Raw genomic sequence first — 23,089 nt, 5'->3', positions numbered from 1 at the left:
TCCAAAGCCACACCTAAGCTCCCAGTCAGAGGTGACACAAGCGGGGACGCAGGTGCTGGTCAGTTCAGCCCTGCTGGAAGATCACTGGGCCTGCTGAGCTTGCCTGTATTTCAAGGCTTCAGGCAGGCGCAGCCTCCCGCTCTTTCTCACAACAAAGCAGGAATCTCAGACATAGTGATAAGGTGCCTAGAGTTTCTCACAGGCCTATGTTATCTAACACAGAGGTTCTACTCATCAAGCACACAAGGTCAGTAAAACAATTAGTGTGATGTATCCGCTTTTTCTACAGACAGGTGCAAGTCACTTGAGCGTATTTACATTTAAGCAACCTCCTCGCCAAATCTTCCGCTATATCCCCATACAAATGGCTTGTTCAAGTAGCTTAATCCTGTCATGGAAGCATCAAATGAGGTCTCTTACATAGAGTAAAGATGACTATTAAATTGTCTTATTTCATTTTTTTTTTCCAGTCCATGGACTATGCTGGAAGCAAATATGACTCAACATGTCATTACTGCCAAAATGGAAGTAGAAATTCTGCAGCTCTGCACTTGTTCCTTGTGTTCTTGTCTCCTCTCCTCCAGATTCAGGGAGAACATCCAGATTCAGGGAGAACATCCAGATTCGGAGAGAATCCACACACAGCTCATTAACTACACTGACCTCTTTCTGCTGTGAACCTGAGCACTGCAGTATTTGCACCAGGTAAGAGGCAAAACTGTTGTCAGATGTCAGGCTAGTTTTTTGGCAGTAGGAGAGCTCCTGTAGCTGCCTGCATGTGCACTTGTAATAGTAGCTGACGCACATGGATGACCTCCGCTGGGAGGTATCCGAGTTAGATCCTCCACCACATTCCTTTCCAAGCTTTTGGTGATGTTAGCAGTACTGCTGTATTCAGGTGATGTCCAGCCAGTTGGGAGCCCTCTGGCCACTCAAACCATCCAAGAGAGAGCAGAAGAATTCCTAAGAGCATCTCAACACACCTGTGGCTATCTACAAAAGGTCACCAGGATCCAGAACCTGAGTGTTTACATTGGGTACTGTCTTTTCCTACCACAGGCCAGGCAAGAAACTACCTACTTTCTACAGTAGAATATGGAATTAGCATCTCATTAAACAATCTTATCCCTGGAGGAAGTACTGTTATTATACCATTTTGCCATTCCCCGTGCCCACAAACCTTGACACTCAAGGCTGCTCAAGGACCAAATCTGAAGCTTTCAGTACCAAACAAGAAAGCATGACCCCAAGCTCTCAAGCTTCAACTAAGATAAGATAGTACTGTAGAAAGAGACTGGTTTTAACTCCACTGCCACAAATGCAGTGAAGACATGCTTTCTCAGTGCAACCCAGCCGTGGCAAGCACATACATCATTTGCTATGGGAGAACTAGTTAAGGTTAAGTCTTTCGTACCCTTAGTACTTGTTCTGGAATCAACAGTCACTGAAGCAAGGCTGACATGACAGAACAATCAGCATCCTTTCAAGGCTATAGTTGCTTATAGTTTAAGACATAATCTGGTATGTGGCCTGCCGTACTTGGCCCTGTTTTACCTGATCCATAATGCTGTAGTAGTACACAGAGACCACATGCAGTAGAAAGGAAGGAAAGGCACAATTAAAAGCTTCCCATAGAGAAACAAATACTGTTCACTTCAATTAAACACATTTAGGATCTTCCTTCACAACCCAGAACTGCAGGCATAAGGAAGGACATCAAAAGGGCAATTTCAGCATGGAGATGTTTAACAAATGCACTCCAGAATAACTAGGAAGAGGGACTGTTATTTTTCAATCCATGTGCAGCCTCAGCTGCAACTGGATGGGCTGCAATACCAAGCAGCTGCCCTTTTTTTCTTTATGAAAGGCTGAAACATCAGCATTTACTCTGTGACAGGAAGAAAAGGATTAAAAAATATATATATTTAAAGATAATATATTCCCAGCTATAATAAAGGAACATCTTTTAAATTAAGTCAAAGAAGCTTGCTAATCAAAGGTTAGAAAGATTTTCTAGCAGTGATACAAAGTTTATTAATTCCAGTAACAGAAATAGTCTGAAGTGGTAACCTGAGAGAGGCACTTTGTTGTGTGCATATGCAGTCAGCATCTGTTGTGAACAAGTGTAGGTTCACATAATGTGTAATTTAAACTCTGTTTGCACTGCAGGAAGGATCTGTGCAACTTGCCAAGTTAAGTGAGATGACATGAAAGTAGGTCATGAAAGATGATAGGTATGGGACAGCTTTGATCCAAGAAACTGTTAACAGAGTGGAACTTTCCAGGCAGGGAAAAAGCCATAGCTGGAGCTTTACACAATCAGGAGTGACTGGGACACTGAATGACTCTTCACTATATCTTTATATATATGACCTGAGCAGGAATCCAGAAGGAAGCAAGTTTCAAACAAAGTTATCCTGAGGAAAACTCCAGAGAAACAGAAAAATAAAGCAAGCAACAGACCCATGAAACTCCTCATCACAGGATATTGCAGAAAGACAGGGAACTGCTGGAAAGAGGCCAGCACAGGGCAACAAAGCTGATTAAGGGTGTGGAGCATCTCCCTTATGAGGAAAGGCTGAGGGAGCTGGGTCTCTTTAGCTTGGAGAAGAGGAGACTGAGGGGTGATCTCATGAATGTTTACAGATATATAAAGGGTGAGTGTCACAAGGATGGAGCCAGGCTCTTCTCAGTGACAACCAATGATAGGACAAGGCGTAGTGGGTTCAAACTGGAACACAAAAGGTTCCACTTAAATTTGAGAAGAAACTTCTTCTCAGTAAGGGTAACAGAGCACTGGAACAGGCTGCCCCGGGAGGTTGTGGAGTCTCCTACTCTGGAAACATTCAAAACCCGCCTGGACGCCTTCCTGTGTAACCTCATCTAGGTGTTCCTGCTCCGGCAGAGGAATTGGACTAGATGATCTTTCGAGGTGTCTTCCAATTGCTAATGTTCTGTGATTCTGTGATTCCATGATTCTGTGATTCTGTGATGTCAGCCAGGAACAGTTCTTCCTTTAACCACTGATAAGAATTGTGCGTTGGTTTGGTCAGCAGTCCTACAAAACACAGCTTCCCCCACATTTCACCCACAACTTCCTTCAGGTTAAGGAAAATGGAAAGTTTCAAGTGCAATGTCTTTAAAAGGGAATTAAGCTACTCTGGACTACAAATTATTCTGGAACAGACAGGTTCAGACATGCAGATATTCAGGGATGAGCTGTGCTTGAAAAAGAAACATGCAGATAAGTCTTATTTTTGTATTTATTTTTTGATAATTTGTAGAGTTTGCTTTTTTCCCACTGAAAATATCAGTGGAGCTGTAAAACCCAGGTCTAAATACCCAGAAGTGAAAGCACAACAATTCTAAACAATGTCAGGAGCTGGAAGTAAAAACAGACTTATATGTTTCCAGTTTTATGAATGCAAGCCTACAATCACCTGGAAACACAAGGCTATGCCAAATCTATTCTACAGAAATGCATCATGACAGACCAATGGAATTTGTCCACCTGAACATTTCAATCAAAAATAAAAAGCTTGCCCCCAAAAGAGGAGAGACTGGGGCCTTTATAGTCCCTGCTCCTACTGTGACATCCTTGACACCAAATTAACAGAAATTCTTCTGTGTGATCTTTCAGAAGTAGACAAGGGCCATCACAATACACTGACAAACAGACTCACTTGGGACTGGGAGAGGGATGGGAAGGACAGATGGAAATGAAGCCTACAAGACTGATGTAAAATGTGTGTTGAAGCAGCACCAGACCTTGCTGCTTGAAGATGATTGTGTCTATCACCTTTCATTTTCCTTCTCTTTCTCCCCTTCCTTTTCTCTCACAGACAGACAAGAAAGAAAAGGGCAACAGCCTACTGGAAAACACATGGCACCAACATATGACTTTGGTGACAAGGGCTTTGGTAGTAATTCTAGGACCAGTTTTGCTATGGAAACTGCCTGCCCAGGATCCATTTCTGATCTGTCCTACCTTTGTGTTATACCCACAGTGCCCACGGTGAGCTGATAAAGCTCTGGATCACTAGCTCAGGGAATTAGGTCTGAAGCACTTAAAGCATTAGTCTGGTATCTTTTTTGTATGGTTACAGACTGTTGTGCTGAACATTTGAGAGTTCTAGAGGGAATTATGATGCATGCATGGCCAGAGTCACACAGGCAATGGGCCCCCAGAACCACTGTTAATTGCACTATTTCTCATATATGTTCCAACTAAACCATTTTTCTTCACACATCTCAAGAACAGACAGAGGCTGAGATTTCACAGCTCAGTACTCAGCGGGAGGTAATACAGAAGACATTAGCAGAAAATCTCATCATGTCCTACAGCTTTCTAGTTGCACTGACACTTTTGGAAAGCTCAATTTAAGACTGATACCTCCAGTTTATAAGTCCGAGCATCCAGCCTCTGACCGGTTAGGCCATTGAGATTTTTCAGTTTGGTACTGCAGTCCCTTGACTTTTGAGAAGTGAATATTCTCAAAACATAAATCCTTCTCTGTGTTTTATGACTCTGCCTTCCTAACCTGGTAATATGTTAATGACAGCTCACTAACCCTAGACCTTCCTTCTCAGACAAACCCATTTTACTTGTTTGGTCTGAGGTACTCTTGGCACCCTGAGCAGGACACAGATTTCTGGGTAGCAAGGAGGAAAGTGCATGTCTCACCTTGGCTCTGCACACTGGATCCACAAGACACATCCCTAGGATCCTTTCTTGATCATCTAACAAAAGAGGGTAGCGCCTAATTTGTAAGGTGATATAGGTAGGAGGAAATGCAACCACATGCAACCAAGGTCTGCAGTGATAGAGATTTTCTGAAGGAGGAAGGGAAAGTGTAGAATGTTTTCAGAAATATAGCAGACAATTGAGTTAGATTGAAACCCAGGCTTTAGAAATGACGCATCTTGTAAGGACAGGGGCACAGAAAATGTATTTATAACAGTTTTTAATACTTTTAAATAATGTTTTTAAAAGCTGTTCATTCAGGAGAAGGAAGCCATATGTTTCTAGGTCTGGCAGTGCACATCTGAAATGAAAAGAAACACACTCTCCAACCCTCATTCAAAGTCACCATCACAACCCTGAAAGGCTGAAAAATATTCTTCAAAAGAGAATTTAAGCTTCAGTCTCCTGCTTTTGTGGCTAACAAACCACCTGACAGTGATCTCAGCTCCTGCTGAATTCAAGGCTGTGTGTCCACCAGAACAGAGTAGCATCTACCTAGTGTTTACACTCAAGAGTAAATGACTGACAAAATCAGGGCTCCAAAAAAATAAAAACATTCCTGGTTCATGTTTTCAACTACAGAACAATACTCACGCCTTACAATATACACAGATTTGCTCTCTCCAGAATGCATTACATTCTAGAAGCCTGCTATGCCCAGTTCATTAAACAGGAGATGACACTGTAATTTAAAATCACTAGAAGCAAGGGCACAGCACAATCTAAGCTTCTCTGACAAACCTGTTTTAGTACAAGTAAATCACCACTGTGCTTAACAATGTTAGCCTTGCAATTACCTCTGAATATGGACCTTGCTAGCCCATAACCTGGGAGCATCAGCTTTCCTCCAAAGATAAAGGTACAGTTTGTACAATGAACCCCGGTGCCCTGCAACCTGTTTCTTTTCTCTGTGTTGAGTATTTCAGCTCAGTGGTGGTGTGAGAGGAACATCTCACCATATATCTCAGGTAAATCACATAACATGTCTTGCTATTCCATGTCATCAAACTAGACCCTTTATTCTTCAGCTTGATCTTGCCATTCAAAACACTCCAACTAAAACTTGGGTGGCTTGCTCTATTCTAACTCTGAGAGTTTTGCTCCCTTGCTTAAAAACCAAACAAACAAGGAAACAACCAACCCACAACACCAGGTCTTTTGCTTTCAAAGACAAAAATCATGTTTTCATGCCATGGGAGAGAGTTCTGCAGTAAACTTTGAAGGTACATATGACATCAGTAACACCATACATGAAACATTACCATGACTCTACAGTTTCTTCAAAGGAAAATGAATGGAAAATGCACACATGAAATTCAGTACAATAGAGAATTATCAGAATCACTTCATTAGCTTCCTCTGAGGCCAGCTATTCCAATTCCCAACTGCAGCCAGCATTCAGTATCATCTCAGTGACAGTCTTGTTTTGACTGAATGTTCAGGCCAAGCAGCCCAGAAAGGCAGTGTAACTGTGGCAGAACAAAAGAATCTCATTCCCAAATACTTTTGTATTGTTTTCAATTTCTCCCCCTGACACCACTTCCTTTTCTGTTTCCTGCCATTAGGTTAAAACAATTCATCACACATGAAAGGAAATATACTGAAACCATATAAAAATCTGGCCTGAAATCCAGCTAGGGTGTGGAGGGGATACTGTATTAGTGTTTCCCTGCTTATTGCAGCAATATCCCTACCAGAAACAACTTTCTAAATCCCAGGTACAAAAATTTCTGCAATGTCTGTTTTTTGATGAAGGCCTGGCCAGACTTTGGAGGGAGGATGAAAAAGGGACTCATACACATAACGCTACGCTTTCTTTGGGTTTACTCTGTCTGAACCTGTCTGCAACCTTTGTAATACCTGCCTCAGTGGCATGGCATGAAGCAAAGCAAGACCTGCGCACTGCACAGCAAAATGTGCAGCCAGCTGGTAGGGTGTCAGATAAGGTATTATCTGCACACCTTGTGTGGAAGGTCTCTCCCCTGACATGGGAGTTTTGTCTCTGCTTGTTGCTGCCATCTCCTGCTCAAATTCTTCAAACAATTGGCTCTGAGATCATGAAGCAGTGACAGGCATGCTGACCTGGGTCCCCAAAGAGCTCTTCCAGGTGCAGACCCTACCAGAGGTTCATAGCTCATCCCCTCTCTTGCCAGGCGCAAAGGAATAGGGGTAAGGGATGCAAGGCCCCCCATGTGCCAAGTGTACTTACCTCCCAGAGCTTGTTTCATAACAAAATCCATCGTGATGCCTTCAGTGTGCTGCCCACCTTCACACCTCACATGCACAGAGACCAGGAATCCTTAGAGGGCAGCCTGCAAAGAGGCACAACCAAAAGACGAATAATGTCTCTAGGAGGAGAAAAGGCTGATGTCTGGCATTTCTCTGCTGTCTCCCCACAGCTTTCCTCCCATTGTTTGAGTGCAGGCAAGTTTCCAAATGCCTACCCCTGCAGACCCTGGCTTTGCAGGACAAGGCACCCAGGCAGCAGAGATGAATATTGGCGGATAGAAAATGGGCAGGAGGAGGAGCAGCTATGGGGACATGGTGGTTCCCCCGGGCAGGGCAGGTGGCCAGGAGTGAGCCTGGAGGAGTACTGCAGTCCTCCTCCCAATTTCCTGCAGATGGGCAAGAAAGTGTTAAACCTTTGAACTTTCTTGTTTCCTCGCCTGCTTTTGGTCCTCTAGGTTTTTGAAGGGTGAGGTTCCGAGTGGCAGCTCCAACGGTGACCACCGTGGGGGCAATTTGAAGGTGAAGCGCTCCACAATTGCCCGGGGGAGCAAGTGGGAGAAACTGGGCGGTTCGGATGTGGATGCAGCCCGAGCGGCGAGATGGAGAGCACGGATGCAGTGCAGGCTCCCTCAACCCTTCAGAAACCTCACCCAGAAAGCCCCCAGCGCGATGCCAGAAAGGGCTGCACCTCCTCACTGCGCAGGCTGCTGCCTCCCTCTGGCCTCGGCGAGGGATGTGCTCGGCTGGGAGGCAGGCTGCCACCCCCACACTCGGCACCGGCTGCGGTTTTGGGTCACAGCCGTGCCGTGAGGCTGCGCGGCCCACCAGCACGTGGGAGGACGAGGCCTTTCCCCACCCCTGCATGCCCACACTCCGCCGTCTCCTCATTGCCCTTCCGCTCGCCGGTCGCCACAGCACAGCTCGCCCGCCCCGGCGCCGATACCTCGTTCGGCGGCGGGCGCTGTGCTGAGCTCTGCCGGGCCGCCGGCAGGTGAATGCGGCGGCTCCTCTCCTCTCCACACCGCTCAGCTCCGCTCCTAGCGGCTCCAGCCGGCGCCCATGAGCCCGAGGGCTGCGGGTAAATTTGCAGATGCGGTGGTGGGGAGAGAGAATGAGCTCCCTACTTTTCCCCCGCGCCCCTCTTTTTATCACAGGATTTCCGGACCACCCCACCGACACGGTTCCTCCTTTCTCCTCCCCGCGTTGCGGGAGCTGGGCTCTCTTCCTCGCCCTGCCTCCAGCTCCTCCGCCCATTCCCTGCACCGCCCCCGCCCCTTGATGCGATGCTTGCTGCCGAGGAGGACCACAGCGCGCCCCAGCCCCTCGGAGGGGTGCGTGTATTTGCACGTATGTCCCCCAACCCCGTCTGCCTGCAGGAGCCATGTGTCGTTGCGCTTTGCCGTGGAGGAAGGAGGGAAAGTCGTCAGCCCGCTGTTAAATTTTGCAATTGCTTCCTTGCATCTCCTCCGAAGTCAGTGTGCGTGTCGGGGGAAATATCTGCAATTACGGCGTCCTGGGGGTGGGAGAGCTATCCGCGTGCTCTGTTCCGAGTCCTTCCCGAAGATCTCCTCCCATCGCCTAGGTCCTGGAAGGAGTTGGAGTGGCAATGGATAAAACAGGGAGCGAGCAGAGCTTTCTCCTCCTTCCTTCACCTCGGATTTTACTGTGGCTGGAGAAGGATCGCCAGCTGCTTAGCTCAGTTCTCTCACTCTCCAGCGGTGTTTGCAGCCCAGAAGGAAGCTGGAGGGGCTGAACGAAGGGGAGGGAAGGGGAATGTCCCCTCCCTGCAGTTGCCAGTTGAAAGGCCCGAGTGCAACAATCCGTTGTTGAGTCCCGATTTGGGACAGCATCTGAAAATGAGGAGGGAGGAGCTGCGTGCGGTGCAAGTGCTACATGGCAAAGCAGAACAATACTCCCTCACGGCACCGGCATGCACCTTTAGGGATGCTGATACCCAGCTTGGGCCCTAATGGGGAGGGAACGAGCTCTGCTGCTGATCCACCCTTCTGTCAACAGCAGGAGTCGTGGGAGAGAACCCCCAAGAGCAACCAATATGGAGCTAAAAGTGGGGGAGGAGGGGGTGGAATGGTGCTGGCAGAAGTGGGAGCCCAGGGGTGTGGGAGCAGTGGCGCCGGCATCATGGGGAGGCTCTGGCATGACCCGCTGGGTGACGCTGTCCGAAGGTCACAGAGGTCACTGGGGTCGCACCTGGCACTGCAGGAAAAGGCATGCAAGTCCAGCTTAATGCAGGTCCAGCTTAACGGCAAGCAAACTAATCCTGCTCGGGGCAGCAATGACAGCCACTGGGGCTCCGAAGCCTGCAGAGCTCTCGGGTGCCAGCTGCAGATGCAGAATGGAATATGTCTACACTCAGGACAGTGTCCACTCACTTAGGTTTGCCTCAGTGCCCCATGCTTGTCAGTGTTTAAGTGGTAATTGGACAACGCTCCTAATAACATGCTTTAACTTCTTGTCATCCTGAAATGGTCAGGCAGTAGAACTAGATGATCATTGTAGGTCTCTTACACTGAACTATTCTATTCTATTCTATTCTATTCTATTCTATTCTATTCTATTCTATTCTATTCTATTCTATTCTATTCTATTCTATTCTATTCTATTCTATTCTATTCTATTCTATTCTTGAGTTCCCAGAAAACCACTTTTCAAACAGACACTAGTATCAGCCTAGGAAGCTCAATTGGGTAGGCTTGTGCTAGACTTTTATTAATGAAATTCAGAAAGGAAAGATTAATTCCAGAGAGGGTGGTGAACCCTCTTATTTTAAAACTTAACTTGCCTCCAGCATTTCCAATCCAAAGGACATACTGGTATATTTTTGATGCTCTCTCTTCAAAACATACAGTGTATGTATAGCTGTGGCTCAGCAGACATGGCTGTGTTCAAGGAATGAACCTGAGACCCTGCTGGATTAGTGTGTCCAGGTTCTTGTGCCTTTAACACATTATTTCCAGGTCTGTTTTGCCTCCACAAGTGCCCACATAATTTTCAGCAGGGCTTATAGTTTGGGTCTGTTGTACAGCACCTCACATACTTCCTTCATCATGTCCTTGGAGAAAAGGACAGTGTTCCCACCCCACACTACTAAATCTCCACACTTCGCCCTTATAGCCTGGAGTTTGGGGAAAAACAATTCAAATGTCCTCAGACACAAGGAGTGTTGGGTTAATAGTTAAAATCCTTAATTGCCTAAACCCAGGTTCCTTCTCCCTGATTTGCAGATCCTGGAGCATTGCTACATCAAGGAACTCCTGTAGTAGCCAAGGGTCAGGACAGCCAAGTGGAGTTGCTGAGAAATGTTATTCTTCCTGTTCATAAGCTCCTTACAGGCTTTGCAGCAGCACATGTGATCCCTTGTGTGCAGAAAACAGAGTGATGTCATCTGCAGGGCCTTTCACTAGACAGGCAAAACAACAGGTACATCAAGGAGAAGACTCTGAGAGGTCCTTGAGCTTCTCCTTGACCTGTTTATAGCTGCTGCTCTGTTCCCAGAACCAGTTGACTCTCCAAAGGTCATGTACTCTTGGTTCTGCCCCCAAACTGTTCCTACCCTTTACAGATTAAACAGCTGCCACAGAAAATCAAGATAGACAGGGCAATGAAACATGACCCCAAACCAGACTCTTCACAGCTCCCTCTTCTTTAGGACAACAAGGTATAGAATCAACAAACCACAAAACCCACTGAGATACTCGTAGTCCCAGTTTCAGCATCTCTTCCCTAGCTCAAGTTCCAGCTTCCAAGCAACTACCACAGGATGTACCATCAAGATGAAAACCCAAATGCTTGTGAGCCTGATTTTGGTACCTCTTATCTAGGTTGTACCCTGAATTATCATTCATAAAATATCCCATCAGTACCCATCTCACCACATAGGATCCAGGCACAGTGAAAGGAAAGGACATGGTGAAAAAACAGATGATGTCTATAGATCTGTGTCTCACAATGGTCTCAGAAAGGCTTCTGGAGAAGGCTTTTACCCAAGTAATTGAACAGAGGTGTTTTGACACAACCTTCCCTCAATTTTTGAGAAATCAACCTGGATGAATGGACTCATGGGGATCTGTTATGGGATTTACCTGAGATATATGACTTCTGCTATAAGAGAAATAACAGGTTGCCCAGTACAGCAATTATATGAGCAATGTCCCAAGGATCTTCATTCTGGTGGCATATAACAATATATTATGTCCAGAATATACTATGAATATAAATATGAATCTGGCAGTAGTGCAATTTAATATTTAATATTACTGGACAGTAATAAAACTCAGAAATAGCAATATTTTCTCGTCAGGGCAAGGAACAGCAATAGATATCTGCACGTGGGATCTATCCCAGCACCAAGAACAGAGGAGAACTGCTGCACACACCGACAACTGACACACACACTGACAAGTCCAAAACTCACCAAAATACTATAGCCAGTTCTTAGTCTGGTTTGCACTGTACGACTAAGATATACCTGATCCTGATTGTGGGAACAGACTTAATTCTTCCTTTACAGAACCAGAACAAAACTAATCCATGCTGTGGCCTGTCTTAGTGCAGATGAAGAGTACAGAAAACTCAGAGCAAAGGGATCCTCTATAGAGCTTTGTTCATGGAATTCAGACTCCTTGGCCATCATCTGGGAATCTCTGCATTTACTGATGTCTGTGTATGGTGGAATAAGCCAATAATCAGTTTCGATCACATTTTACGTTTAAAATACATATATATATTCAGGTCTCAAAAAAAAAAAAAATTCATTTCAATCTCTTCAATATCTTTAAAAGCAATGCTTCATTATTCAGTTCCATATGGTGTTTGACTGCTAAACTGAAATTAATGCCATATTAAAATGATACTAATAAGAAAGCTCACAAACTAAGTATGAAGGGTACAGTAAACACTTAAGCAGCTGTCCAAAATGAACCAGTTGGGTTTTTTCTTTTTCCTGTTTTTTTGGTTGGCTGGCTTAGTTTGTTTTTTTGCCACCTCATTATCAATTCACACTGATGTAACAGCAGCACTGTTCAGGGAACTGCAGGCAGAACAGCAGCAAGATTATTAGCTTTTGAGTCATCAGACACTTGCTAAGTGTGGTTTGAGGACAATAGTTGCTCTCTTTCCAGGGGTTTAATTCACTGAACACAAACTGACTGCATGTTTCTGCTTGCTGTTCAGCTGTCAATTCTGACTATCAAAACATTTCAAAATTCAGTCATTTTTGTCTGTTCAAAAGTATTGTTTGTTTCTTGTTGCTCTACTCAACTTACAGCAGGCTTTAAGTAAGTTCTTTATATTCCAACCAAATACAAATATATATTTATATTCTTTTAAACTGTGAAAGGACTTTCCAACCATTTCTGCTAGCTCTGAAGAAAAAGTCACTTCAGAGATCCTGCAGATCAACTTTCTAGGTAAGCATTTGCTGTAGCTGTCACATGACCAGATTTTAGCTGCCTGCACTTACAAAATCTGAAACAAACTTCTATCGATTGCCCTGTCTCCATGACTTGCAGACACAGGCATGCATTTCATATTTTCTTTTTTGTGAGCACAGGTGTCCAAGCCCTTTTCTGCCCAACTTGTCCCTGTAGCTCCATCCCTTTCTCTGTTTCTTATTTTCTGAATAAGGTCTTGCCTTGCCAGATAGAAAGTCCCATCTCAGGACTCCTGCAGATAGGTATGATGGGGTAAAGATACTAGCTCTTATCTCCAGGATTTACTGCTCTATATTATAAGGCTTCTTTGGCAGACAGAAGTTGTCCCCAAGGTTGCAAATCCATATTTATCACTCAGGTAATAAAATAATGATGTCTCTATCCAAAGCATATGAAGTTTTTTGTTGTGAGATCACTACTTCAAGTATTTTTGATAGAAAATTTTCTGTCAGTAAATAAGAGTAATCCAATTGGAAATGTGACAGTATACACAGAAGCTTAAAGGCAAAAATAGCTAAAGAAAATATTATTACTTTCTTGTAGAAAAAGCACTGCACTTTGGCAATTGCTAAATCATTTTACCATGACTCTTCTCTTCTAGCAATGCATGTCTGTGTCAAAACTAAACACATAATCAGATTTTTCAGATTTTCTGTGTCATGGAGCGGGGAAAGATGTGGCTTTTTTTTCTCGTTGTTGCAATTTAGAGTCTGTCATAGTTTAGCCCTGGCCCCCCCTACCCCCCCGCAAGTGGACAACTAAAATCATGTACTGCTCGCTCACCCCTCCCCTGCCCCCCAGTGGGATGGGGAGGACAATCAGCAAACAAAGACAAAACTCGTGCATTGTGTTAATAACAGTTCAACATAACAAAAAAAAAAAAAAAGTAAGGTATACACAGTGAAATCACTCACAACATGGTATTCCCAGTATTGCTGTTCACCTTTTCCAAGCAAGCAATTCCTCCAAAGCAGCAACCATGGGCTCCCAGCCACAGCCAATGCCAAAACCTCACCTCCCCATCCCAGACCTCATGCTCAAAACACAGTAGCAGTGAACCATGCTGTCCAAAGAGAACTGAGAGCATCCTGGACCACCTTGCTACCCAGCAACGAGAAAGACACTCAGCCCCTGGTCAGTGCCCCTTTTATAACTGAGCATAACTTTCTATGGTATCAAATAACCCTTTTGCTAGTTTTGGGTCAGCTATGTAATCCCCCAGCTACCTGTGGAAACTAACCCTGCCTCAGCCAACCCAGCACATTACACCCCTTATTCTATACAGTTTATATCATGCTCGGGTCTTGCAGTTACCAGTACATTTCAATTAATTACCACCACTTTTCATATATATACGTATATATATATATACACACACATGCAAGCCAATATTATTCCATTAGCCCATAACATCATCTTATCCTGCTAAAATGTTCATTGAGTCCATTTAGTCCATGACTTTGGGTTCTGTCTCTCAGAATGATATTCCAGTGCAAGAAAGATGGAGTGCCATGTTGGAGTGTTGCATTGTTGCATGCTGCATCTGGAACTTGTAGCTGGTGCATCTGGCATGGTTTGTGCCCATGGTTTGCAGGTCAAAGGTGTCAGCCTCAAGGATGCATCTGGATGACAGTTGAAGCCAGCTCTGGTTCTATCATTGCTGGACTTCGTTCACTTTTATCAAAGTTTGTTCTTCATTAACCTGAAAGGCAGTTACTGAATACTGTTAGTATGGTGTACAGTATTATGTAGCAACTATCAGTAGCAATTAACATCCTACAGTTCACAACATGAGTGAGTATTCTCACCCAGAATCAGATTCTCTTGAGGTACACATTGGACTCCTCCATCCTTCAGCATTACCCACAAAGTGTACCCATGTCCCTGAGTAAAAGCAATGCCACGGATGGGTTTGTCTTTGCCCAAGGCAGGAGTAACCCAGACTGTTTTGCCCAACACATTCTCCATTTGCACCACAGGGATTTTATCCCATTCTACAATATGTGGAAGTTCTGATTGGGCAGGGCTAGTTCGATTGGTAGATCCTTTAGTGTTAACTAACCAGGTGACCTTTCCTAAATTTGAATCCCAATTTCTGAAGGTTGTACCACCCTTTACTCTCAGTGTAGTCTTCAAAAATGTATTGTATCATTTGATTTTCCCAGATGTTGGTGCATGGTAGGGGATGGGATATACCCACTCAATGTCATGTTCCTTGGTCCAAGTATCTATGAGTTTTTTTTCAGAAATTAGTCCCTTTGTCTTACTCAATTCTCTCTGGGGCGCCATGTCACCATAAGACTTGCTTTTCAAGGCCCAGGATAGTGTTCCAGACAGTGGCACAGAGCACAGCACATGCTTCCAGATGCTAGCTTGGTATCAGCTGCTGTGTCCTGTAGTTCTTTTCCCAAGTAAAAAGAGTAGTCCAGAGTTCTGAACTCATCTTGGAAAGGAACTATGCGCCTCAGTAGGCATAATTTCCCAGTCATAACAACCAACTGAATTCTTTATTATTTTTAAGTTTTCATTGGACACAAAGTGAATGTGCACTTATCTCTTTAGATACTTGAGACACTTGTGGAACAATTACTTTTAACTGTGAGGTATGATGCCAGCAAATTAAGTTGTTACAATTTTATGCTGTTTACGCTCAGATGTCTCCAAACAGAGCATAATACTTGGATACAATCTGACAGCTCAGAAGTCCTTATACCTTCCTGTTTCAGTCTTGAACTTGTTCCCCACTGTCTCTCTTTTATAACGAACCTAAGCATGTGATGGAGTAATTTCCTAGGTAGATGGTATTTGCTGAATCAGGATGAGCAAGAGAGCAGTACCTGGAACTAGCAGGTCTATGTGATCCACAAAATATAGACATACATTTCAGCTTAGAATGACTATTTTTTTTCCCTCAGTGGAACTTTAAAATATAATTTGTAATGTCATATAAATTAATAAGTGTGAGCAACCAACTCATGCCCTGCCTTTACTAGCATGATATTTCTTACACCTGGTCTGTTCAGTGTCAGACAACTAACATCTCCACAGGTGTTGTGGGAACAAGATTGCAAGTAGCAATGTTGGAGATTCTATACCTTCAGGTTGCACAAGTGACCACGAAGTCCACCATGCAATGAGGAAACCCATCTACAAACGCTCTCTCCAAGAGGCTCCAAGGACATCCACTTCTATCCCTGCTTCATCCTCATCTTGTCAGTTGATCATATATGTCATAGTCCCTACAGTCCCTATGATGTTTTTTATTTTCCTTCTGATATTTTTAAGATTTCCTCTCATCATTAAGTGCCACACTCTCCTGACAATACTGTAAGTTTGCATTTCATCTTTCTTGTTCTGAAAGTATACATGTGTGCAAATCAAAGCAAGTGGAGCTAAAATTTTGTGTCTGTTCTAGATTCTTCTCTTACTAGCACGTATTTCACACCACATCTGTTAGGTCTACAATATCATCCCACTGTCTTATTGGGTTATATAGCAATTAGTAAGTCAGACTCCAGGGATTTATTCTGATCCTGTAATAACTTTTATAACTAAAATTTATTAAAAAACGAACAAACAAACAAACAAGAAAACTCCCACTTTTTATTTTTTCCCTTTTCACATCCTCACCATGCCCAGTGTATGCAAGTGAATGCCCTAGCAAAAAGGGAAAAAGTTAGCTGTGCTATACAATGTTAGCGTCTGTGGAACATATCCACTGTGACTCTATTAAACAGTTATGAAATGGATAGCTGACTACTGTCTGGTAGAATTTGGATGTCAGTAGTCATAAAAAAGTTCTTAAATGAAGTGAGTATTAGAGAAGAAAGGCCAAAACACAGATTACAATTAAAGATAAAGCACTAGAGAAACGGTTTGACTTAAAGCAGGTCCTTAAGCTACACTGAAATAACTAGACTTAAGCAGATACTTCCATTGGTGCATGTATGTAGATGCTTTTCTGAATCCAGATTAGCTCCTTTAGGCCTCAACATCTCAAATGATGGGTTTCCCTGAATACAAATAGTGTAATTTGGAAACATGATCTGTCAATGTAACTCTTACACAAGGACTGCCCTATGATCAGTCTTTGTTAAAATCAGGTACAGACTACACGATAAAATTCACTGTGCTTTGTGAATCTTCAGAAGATGCAGATATAAAGAGGAAAATGTCCTATGTTGAAAGTCAAAGCATTTCAGGATTCAATAACTCAAATGCTTAATCATTAGTGTGCCTGAATCTCCGTGAAATACAAACATTGTCCTATATGCTTGTCTGCCTTTCAATTTTGTATTGCTTCCCACTAGTTAGTTATGTGCTGTTTCTCATCTAAGCTGCTTTTATAAAATCTGGTCTTCAAATTATAGCGTTTATCAAACACACAAAGCCAGCTGATGCACATCAAGCAAAGCAGATAATTATTCTTGCAGATAAAAATGGATGCCTCTTTGCCAGCTCCTCCTTACTGTGCCAGCTACAGTTTATCAGAGTGTGGTCATTCATCCACTTTCCGAAACTAACTAACATGCAGGGACAGGGCAAGGGGAGCTGAGCTGAGGTCTGTCTGAAGTTGCATTCATACTTTGTCTATACAGGACTGAGAAATGTGTATTCATAGCAAGCTTAAGCAGCCACATAGAAAACTTTGTTTTCCTATTCCATTTATTTTATTTTTAATCTAGGTTGCCACACTGTCTGAGGATGATGGTAAATTCCTCACTGGGGCTTCCTCTACAAATTGTTGTTTGTTTCATTGCCACTTAGTCTGCACCACAACTATACTTTGGACCAAATCACTCACTTCAGAGTTTCCTGCTTCAGTATTAGGCTGGAATACTGATAAATATGCAAATAATGGGTTAAGCCTTAGCAGCTTAGCACACGCTTCAGCAACCTGTCTGAAAAAGAGCTGTGGCTTGACTCAGACCCCAAAGGAGTAAGAAGGAGGAGAAAGTAGGACTTATACAACCAAACTGTGCATTCATTTGGTATTCTCTGTCTGTTCCATCATTTTTTGAATTCACCAGCAAGTTTCAACCTCACATAACAGAGGAGTAAAAGTTCCAAAATATAAGTTTTGATTAATTTCATGGAAATTATTGGGTTGGTAGAGAAGAGACAGTTAAATTTGTTAAGACATCGTGATGGAAAAAGTATAGTAAGAATCCCCACTAGGCAACAGAGTATATACTCAGGAGAGGTTTTGAGAAATCCACATCATGTAAGCTTGGTGGTGTGTTGGCTTTGTTTTCCCCTTCTGTTTGAAATGGTGAAGGACTTAACTGGAACCATCTTTTCTGCACTCAACATTTCACTTAGAGCTACCTCTGTCACGAAATGAACCTCATCGATGCATCTTTTATACACCTCTGGGTTGGTGATTCAACAACTTCCCTGGGCAGCCTGTTCCAATGCCTGACAATCCCTTCTGAGAAAATGTTTTTCCTCATGTCCAATCTAAACCTCCTCTGATGCAACTTGAGGCCTTGATACTTTGGAGAAGAGAACAACACCCTCCTCACTACAATCTCCTTTCAAGTAGTTGTAGAGAGCAATAAGATCTCCCCTCAGCCTCCTTTTCTCCAGGGTAACCAACCCCACATCCCTCAGCTGCTCCACACAGGACCTGTGCTCTAGACCCTTCACCAGCTCCATTGCCCTTCTCTGAACTTCCTCCAGCACCTCAATATTTTTATTGTAGTGAGGGGCCGAAATCTGAACACAATATTCAAGGTGGGGCCTCACCAGTGTTGAGTACAGGGTGATGATCACTTCCCTAGTCCTGCTGGTTACACTATTTCTGATACAAGCCAGGATACTGTTGGCCTTCTTGGCCACCTAGGCACACTGCTGGCTCATATTCAGCCACCTATTGACCAGAACTCCCAGGTCCTTTTCTGCCAAGCAGCTTTCCAGCCACTCTTCCCCAGATTTGTAGTGTTGCACGGGGTTGTTGTGACCTGAGTGAAGGACCCAGCACTTGGCCTTGTTGAACCTCATATAGTTGGTCTCAGCCTGTTCAGATCCCTCTGTAGAGCCTTCCTGCCCTCAGACAGATCAGCACTCCCATACAACTTGGTGTCATCCGCAGACTTACTCAGGGTGTATTTGGTCCCCTCATCCAGATTACTGATAAAGATATTAAATAAACTGGCCCCAATACTGAGCCCCAGGAGCACCACTTGTGACCAGCCACCAACTGGATTTGACTCCATTCACCACAAATCTTTGGACCTGGCCATCCAGATGGATTTTTATCCAGCAAAGAGTATGGCCCTCTGTGCCATGAGCAGCCAGAAGGATGCTGTGGGATACAGTAACGAAGGCTTTATTAACCTCTAAGTACACAACATCCACAGCCTTTCCCTCATGCACTAAGCGGCTCATGTTATCGTAGAAGATGAGGTTAGGCAAGCAGGATCTGTCTTTCATAAATAAAAACTAGAAATTGCCCTTTGAGAGTCTCTAGAAGTCTGCTACCTGTTATCTGCATGGATCTCAAATTATATCACTCGTTTATTGAAATTTCATTGAACATGTATGTGAGAGTTGCACACCCCCTGATATCCGAATCCTTCAATAGGGCAGTTGATGGCTCTTCAGCATGTTTTGTGCCCCACTGTGCCTGTCCCCATGTATACACCTGGGCTGGTGGAGACAGTCACACCCTTCCCACACCTGGGGACCAGGATGACTTCACCCCCACCTGCCTGGGGCCGGAGTGGTGGGACTATGAGTCAATTGACAGGGTCCTCAACAAAGAAGGTGCTCAGAGAAGCTGAGAAGCTTCTGGACTATATTGTAATGACCACAACCAGATCTGACCAGGCTATAAAATGGAGTCCCCACTGAAGACACCCTTTGAGTGGTCTTCTCAGAGCAGTGGGACAGTGAACTGGAGCCCTCCCCTTAGACTAGGATGCTGCATAAGGAGACCTCCTGGTGGTGAAAGGTTTGGAGAGGAAGCCCTATCAGGAGCAGCTACAAGTCATTCGGTTTGGTCAGTCGGGAGAAGAAGAGACTGAGAGGAGACCTTGCCACAGTCTATAGCTTCCTCACAAGGCGAGGAGGAAGGGTTAGGTGCTGATCTCTCTGGTGACCAATGACTGAACACAAGGGAATGGCAGGAAGATGCGCCAGTGGAGGTTTAGACTGGACATTAGGAAAAGGTTCTTCACCCAGAGAGTAATGGAACACTGGAACAAGCTCTCCAGGGAGGTAGTCACAGCCCCAAGGCTGTCAATATTCAAGAAGAGACAAGACAATGCCATCAGACACATGGTGTGAACTGTGGGGTTGTCATATGCAGGGACAGGAGTTGGACTCGATGATCCTTGTGGGACCCTTCCAACTCAGAACATTCTATGATTCTATGAACTTGTGACTACTACCTCTTGTCCTGTCACTAGGTTCCACTGACAACCGACTCTCTCTTCTTTGTTCCCTTTCACCAGACATTCACACAAATTGGTAGGATCTTCCTGAGCCCTCTTTGAAGAGGTTGAACAGCCCTCACTCTCTCAGCCACTCTGCATATGCTCCAGTCCTTTAGTCACCTTTATGGCCCTTTATTGGGTTTCTCTAGTAAGACCATGTACTGTCTTATACTGGGAAGCCCAGCACTGCACCCAGCACTCCAAATGCATTCTCACCAGGGTTCAGCAGAGAGGAAGGATCACCTCCTTCCACAGTGTAGCATCACTCTTTCTAATACAGCTCAGGTTGCTGTTGACCTTCTTTGTTGCAAGGGCATATTGCTGGTTCAGGTTTAGCTTCAGTCTGTGGGGCACTTTGAGATTCATCACAACACTAATTGCAATGTTTCATGATTGTAGATTCAGAAAGAGGAATAAGTGAGATATACTCTCCTACTCTTTCCCCTACAACAGCCATCCCATCAAATCAGTCATAGCTTTTCAGCATGCTCAGAAGTCAAAATGCTGTCAGTCCTTAACTTCTAAAGGACATTTGCTTTCAGACATCAACATATCTGGTTTCCAGTTTGCATGAAAAGCAGATGACATGGACTAGTGGAGACTGTTTGGGTTCCTTCTCTGGATCTGCCAAACAAATCCTGAAATGCCTCAGGCGAACCACTTCTCTCCGTAAACACATGTCATCTGTTAGTGTCTCTTGAATTTGAAATTGATTGTTTCCAATCACATCATTGTTTAGCATGACTACTTCTCAACCACATTGCTGATCAGCAGCTCTTCATCAAGGAGAAAAAATAATACACCACCACTTCTGTTGTTGCAGTGCGAACCACCACCCAACCTGACAGGTCTGCATCTGGGCTAAATATACCCCACCCAAAGCTCTTACACAGGGATGCTGGAACATTTTTTCAAACAATGTAAGCTGAGTTGTTTTTCAACCACTGTGCTGCTTTTCTGTAACTGGCTGTTCTGAGTATCCTAGGATTTATACAGTCAGCTCCCCAAGATCATAGCCATAGTCCATGGGTGAGGAAGATTTCAGAGCTAGCAGTTACTTCATATCACTGCATTTCATATATAGATTTTCCTGTAAAAGCTAACACATTATGATTTGGATTTTTTTTAATTAGAAATGGCATTAAATTTCTGATGTGGCCTCAGCATCGTTAAGCTCACCAGCAGGTTCAAGTAAGATGTCTTCTAATTACTCTCAATTTTAGTTTAATACTGGCCTTTGAAAATTGCCAAAGAAGCCCATGACCTCTAACAGTAACCCTGGAGAAGTGACACTACTCAGTAGGTCGGAGAAGCAGAAAATACTAATTCAAAAATCCTGATGTAAGCTAACATTTTCCAAAACATTAGAAGAGATAAACCAGAACATACTGGGGGGACCTGTTTCTCAAAGGGCTCAAAAGGAAGGCATGAAGACACCTCTTCCTTCATTGCCTGGGACACAGAAAGTTTATACCTTTTTTCTTCCTTTCTGGACCACGTCTTTCCCAGACTATGTGACCATCTGCTGTGAAGTCCATGACCAGAGTATGGCCACTAGCAACCCCAATTCTTGCTGTAGTATAAAGAGCTTTTATTTTCTGACTACCATGACCCAATCAGGGTGCTCCTCACAAAATGGATGATCATAGAAAAGGAAGAAATGAATGCCACAGCAGGAAGTATAGCTATTTTAGCCAGACTCTTGGTAAACTCTTCCCTGTAATGGGACACACCCTCCTAAGCTGAACAAACAAGGTTCATAAGACTCCTTTGGAAACATAGACTGAAAAGGAAAGCTTGTTTTTTTCAGGCTCCTGAAGCAGCAGCAAAAACAGAGTATGACACAAAAATAGAGTTCACTCAATTTGGTAACATCAGTGTGAAGTATCAGGGAACCATTACTCTCCATCCCTCAGAAGTGCTCACAGTGAGGGTCCAGAAAAAATGTAATCAGAAATAACTAGAGTGTGACCTGCCATGACCTTTAGCTGTACAGCTGTTGCTGAATGATCAGGTTTTGAGATTGTTCTGTAAAGATTTTTAACAGAAATATAGCAATTGTTCTGAAAGAGAAACTCGTTAAAAGGTGTGTATTTGTGTGTCTGTATGCATATACCTAAGAGCACCAGAAGAAACAGTGGAGTGAGTTTTACAACAGACTGTGTTGGTAACCAGGGCTATAGGGGACAGCAATCAAAGTGCTAAACACCAGAAAAGAGGTTTTTTTACATTGACCTCAGAAGGAGAGTGCCCTTCTAAGGTCACAGCCCACCACTTGTCACTGATACCTTTCTTAACAGCAAGATGGCAACTTGGCTATAGCACATCTTATGCTGGTCCTCTTCCTTCTATCTCAAGAACATAGACTGTACTCTTAATATTATATAAAACTCAGGAAACAAGGACATGGGGCTTATCTTGTTTAGTGTTCATGGAGGACAGAGTAAGCAAAACTCAATGCAAAATAGTTGATGATTCCTGGAGTGTATGAAAGGCTTTATCTAAAAACCAATTTGTTCAAAAACCTACCAAGACAAACCCAAAAGATACAATGAAGACTCAGCAGTGAGTATCCATTGTTATCTGTGTCATACTGATCTTGGAGCAGCTGGGCACACTCATCTTGGTCCTGGTTACTCAGTGTGAAAATGTAAGTGATAGCTTTAACCTAGTTAGAGATTATTTAAATTAAAGTCTCTCCTTCCATAAGGTCTTGCATTGAGTTTTGTTACATTTAGCTTCTGCAGTACATATTAGTGGAAAAGTACTGGATAATATAATGGTGTACAGAACACTAATATGTTGTAGACTTCCTGAAGACCCAAGAAGAAGATTAGTGGGACATATCATCTCACTTTGAGACAGGAAAACAGCAGAAATGTCATGGTTAATTGGTAACAAGTTCCCTCCTCGGCTCCCTGCATAGGATAGAACTTCGTAATTAGCAGACAAACAAGTTTGGGAAACCCCATCAGGGTTCTGTAACTGAATTATTTTTAGGCTAGAATGAAATGGGTATTCAGCAGGTAAAGATCAAGATTTCACAACTGAACATCAATCCAGAGGGGATGGAGAAACCTATCTGTTCAATTCGCAAATCCCAGGTGAAAATTCAAGTCATGGTGATATATTTAGCTGGCTATAAAGGGCACTCCCCATGATGCAGCTGAGATAAGAGCTCTTCTGATTTCATGTAGGCTGCAGCTTTAAAATAGCACAGGAGGCAG

General features: G+C 43.7%; 1 protein-coding gene and 1 long non-coding RNA gene across 2 annotated transcripts in view; both read right to left on the bottom strand.

Moving 5' to 3' along the window:
- CPLX1 (complexin 1) overlaps nt 1–8,205 on the bottom strand; it is a 69,387-nt gene extending 61,182 nt beyond the window's left edge. The window contains exons 1-2 of the mRNA XM_065860651.2: nt 7,917–8,205; nt 6,954–7,056 (exon numbers count right to left, since the gene is read on the bottom strand). Coding sequence (XP_065716723.1) covers nt 6,954–6,984 — 31 coding nt within the window. The 5' untranslated portion in view covers nt 6,985–7,056; nt 7,917–8,205. The remainder of the gene's footprint in view (nt 1–6,953; nt 7,057–7,916) is intronic.
- Nucleotides 8,206–13,344: 5,139 nt separating this feature from the next.
- Nucleotides 13,345–23,089, bottom strand: part of LOC139826540 (uncharacterized) — a 31,588-nt gene continuing 21,843 nt past the window's right edge. The window contains exon 4 of the long non-coding RNA XR_011736679.1: nt 13,345–14,125. This is a non-coding gene — a long non-coding RNA (uncharacterized lncRNA). The remainder of the gene's footprint in view (nt 14,126–23,089) is intronic.

The sequence above is a fragment of the Patagioenas fasciata genome, chromosome Z (genome assembly GCF_037038585.1).
Source record: "Patagioenas fasciata isolate bPatFas1 chromosome Z, bPatFas1.hap1, whole genome shotgun sequence".
NCBI lineage: Eukaryota > Metazoa > Chordata > Aves > Columbiformes > Columbidae > Patagioenas > Patagioenas fasciata.
This window is presented reverse-complemented; position numbering and strand designations above follow the sequence as displayed.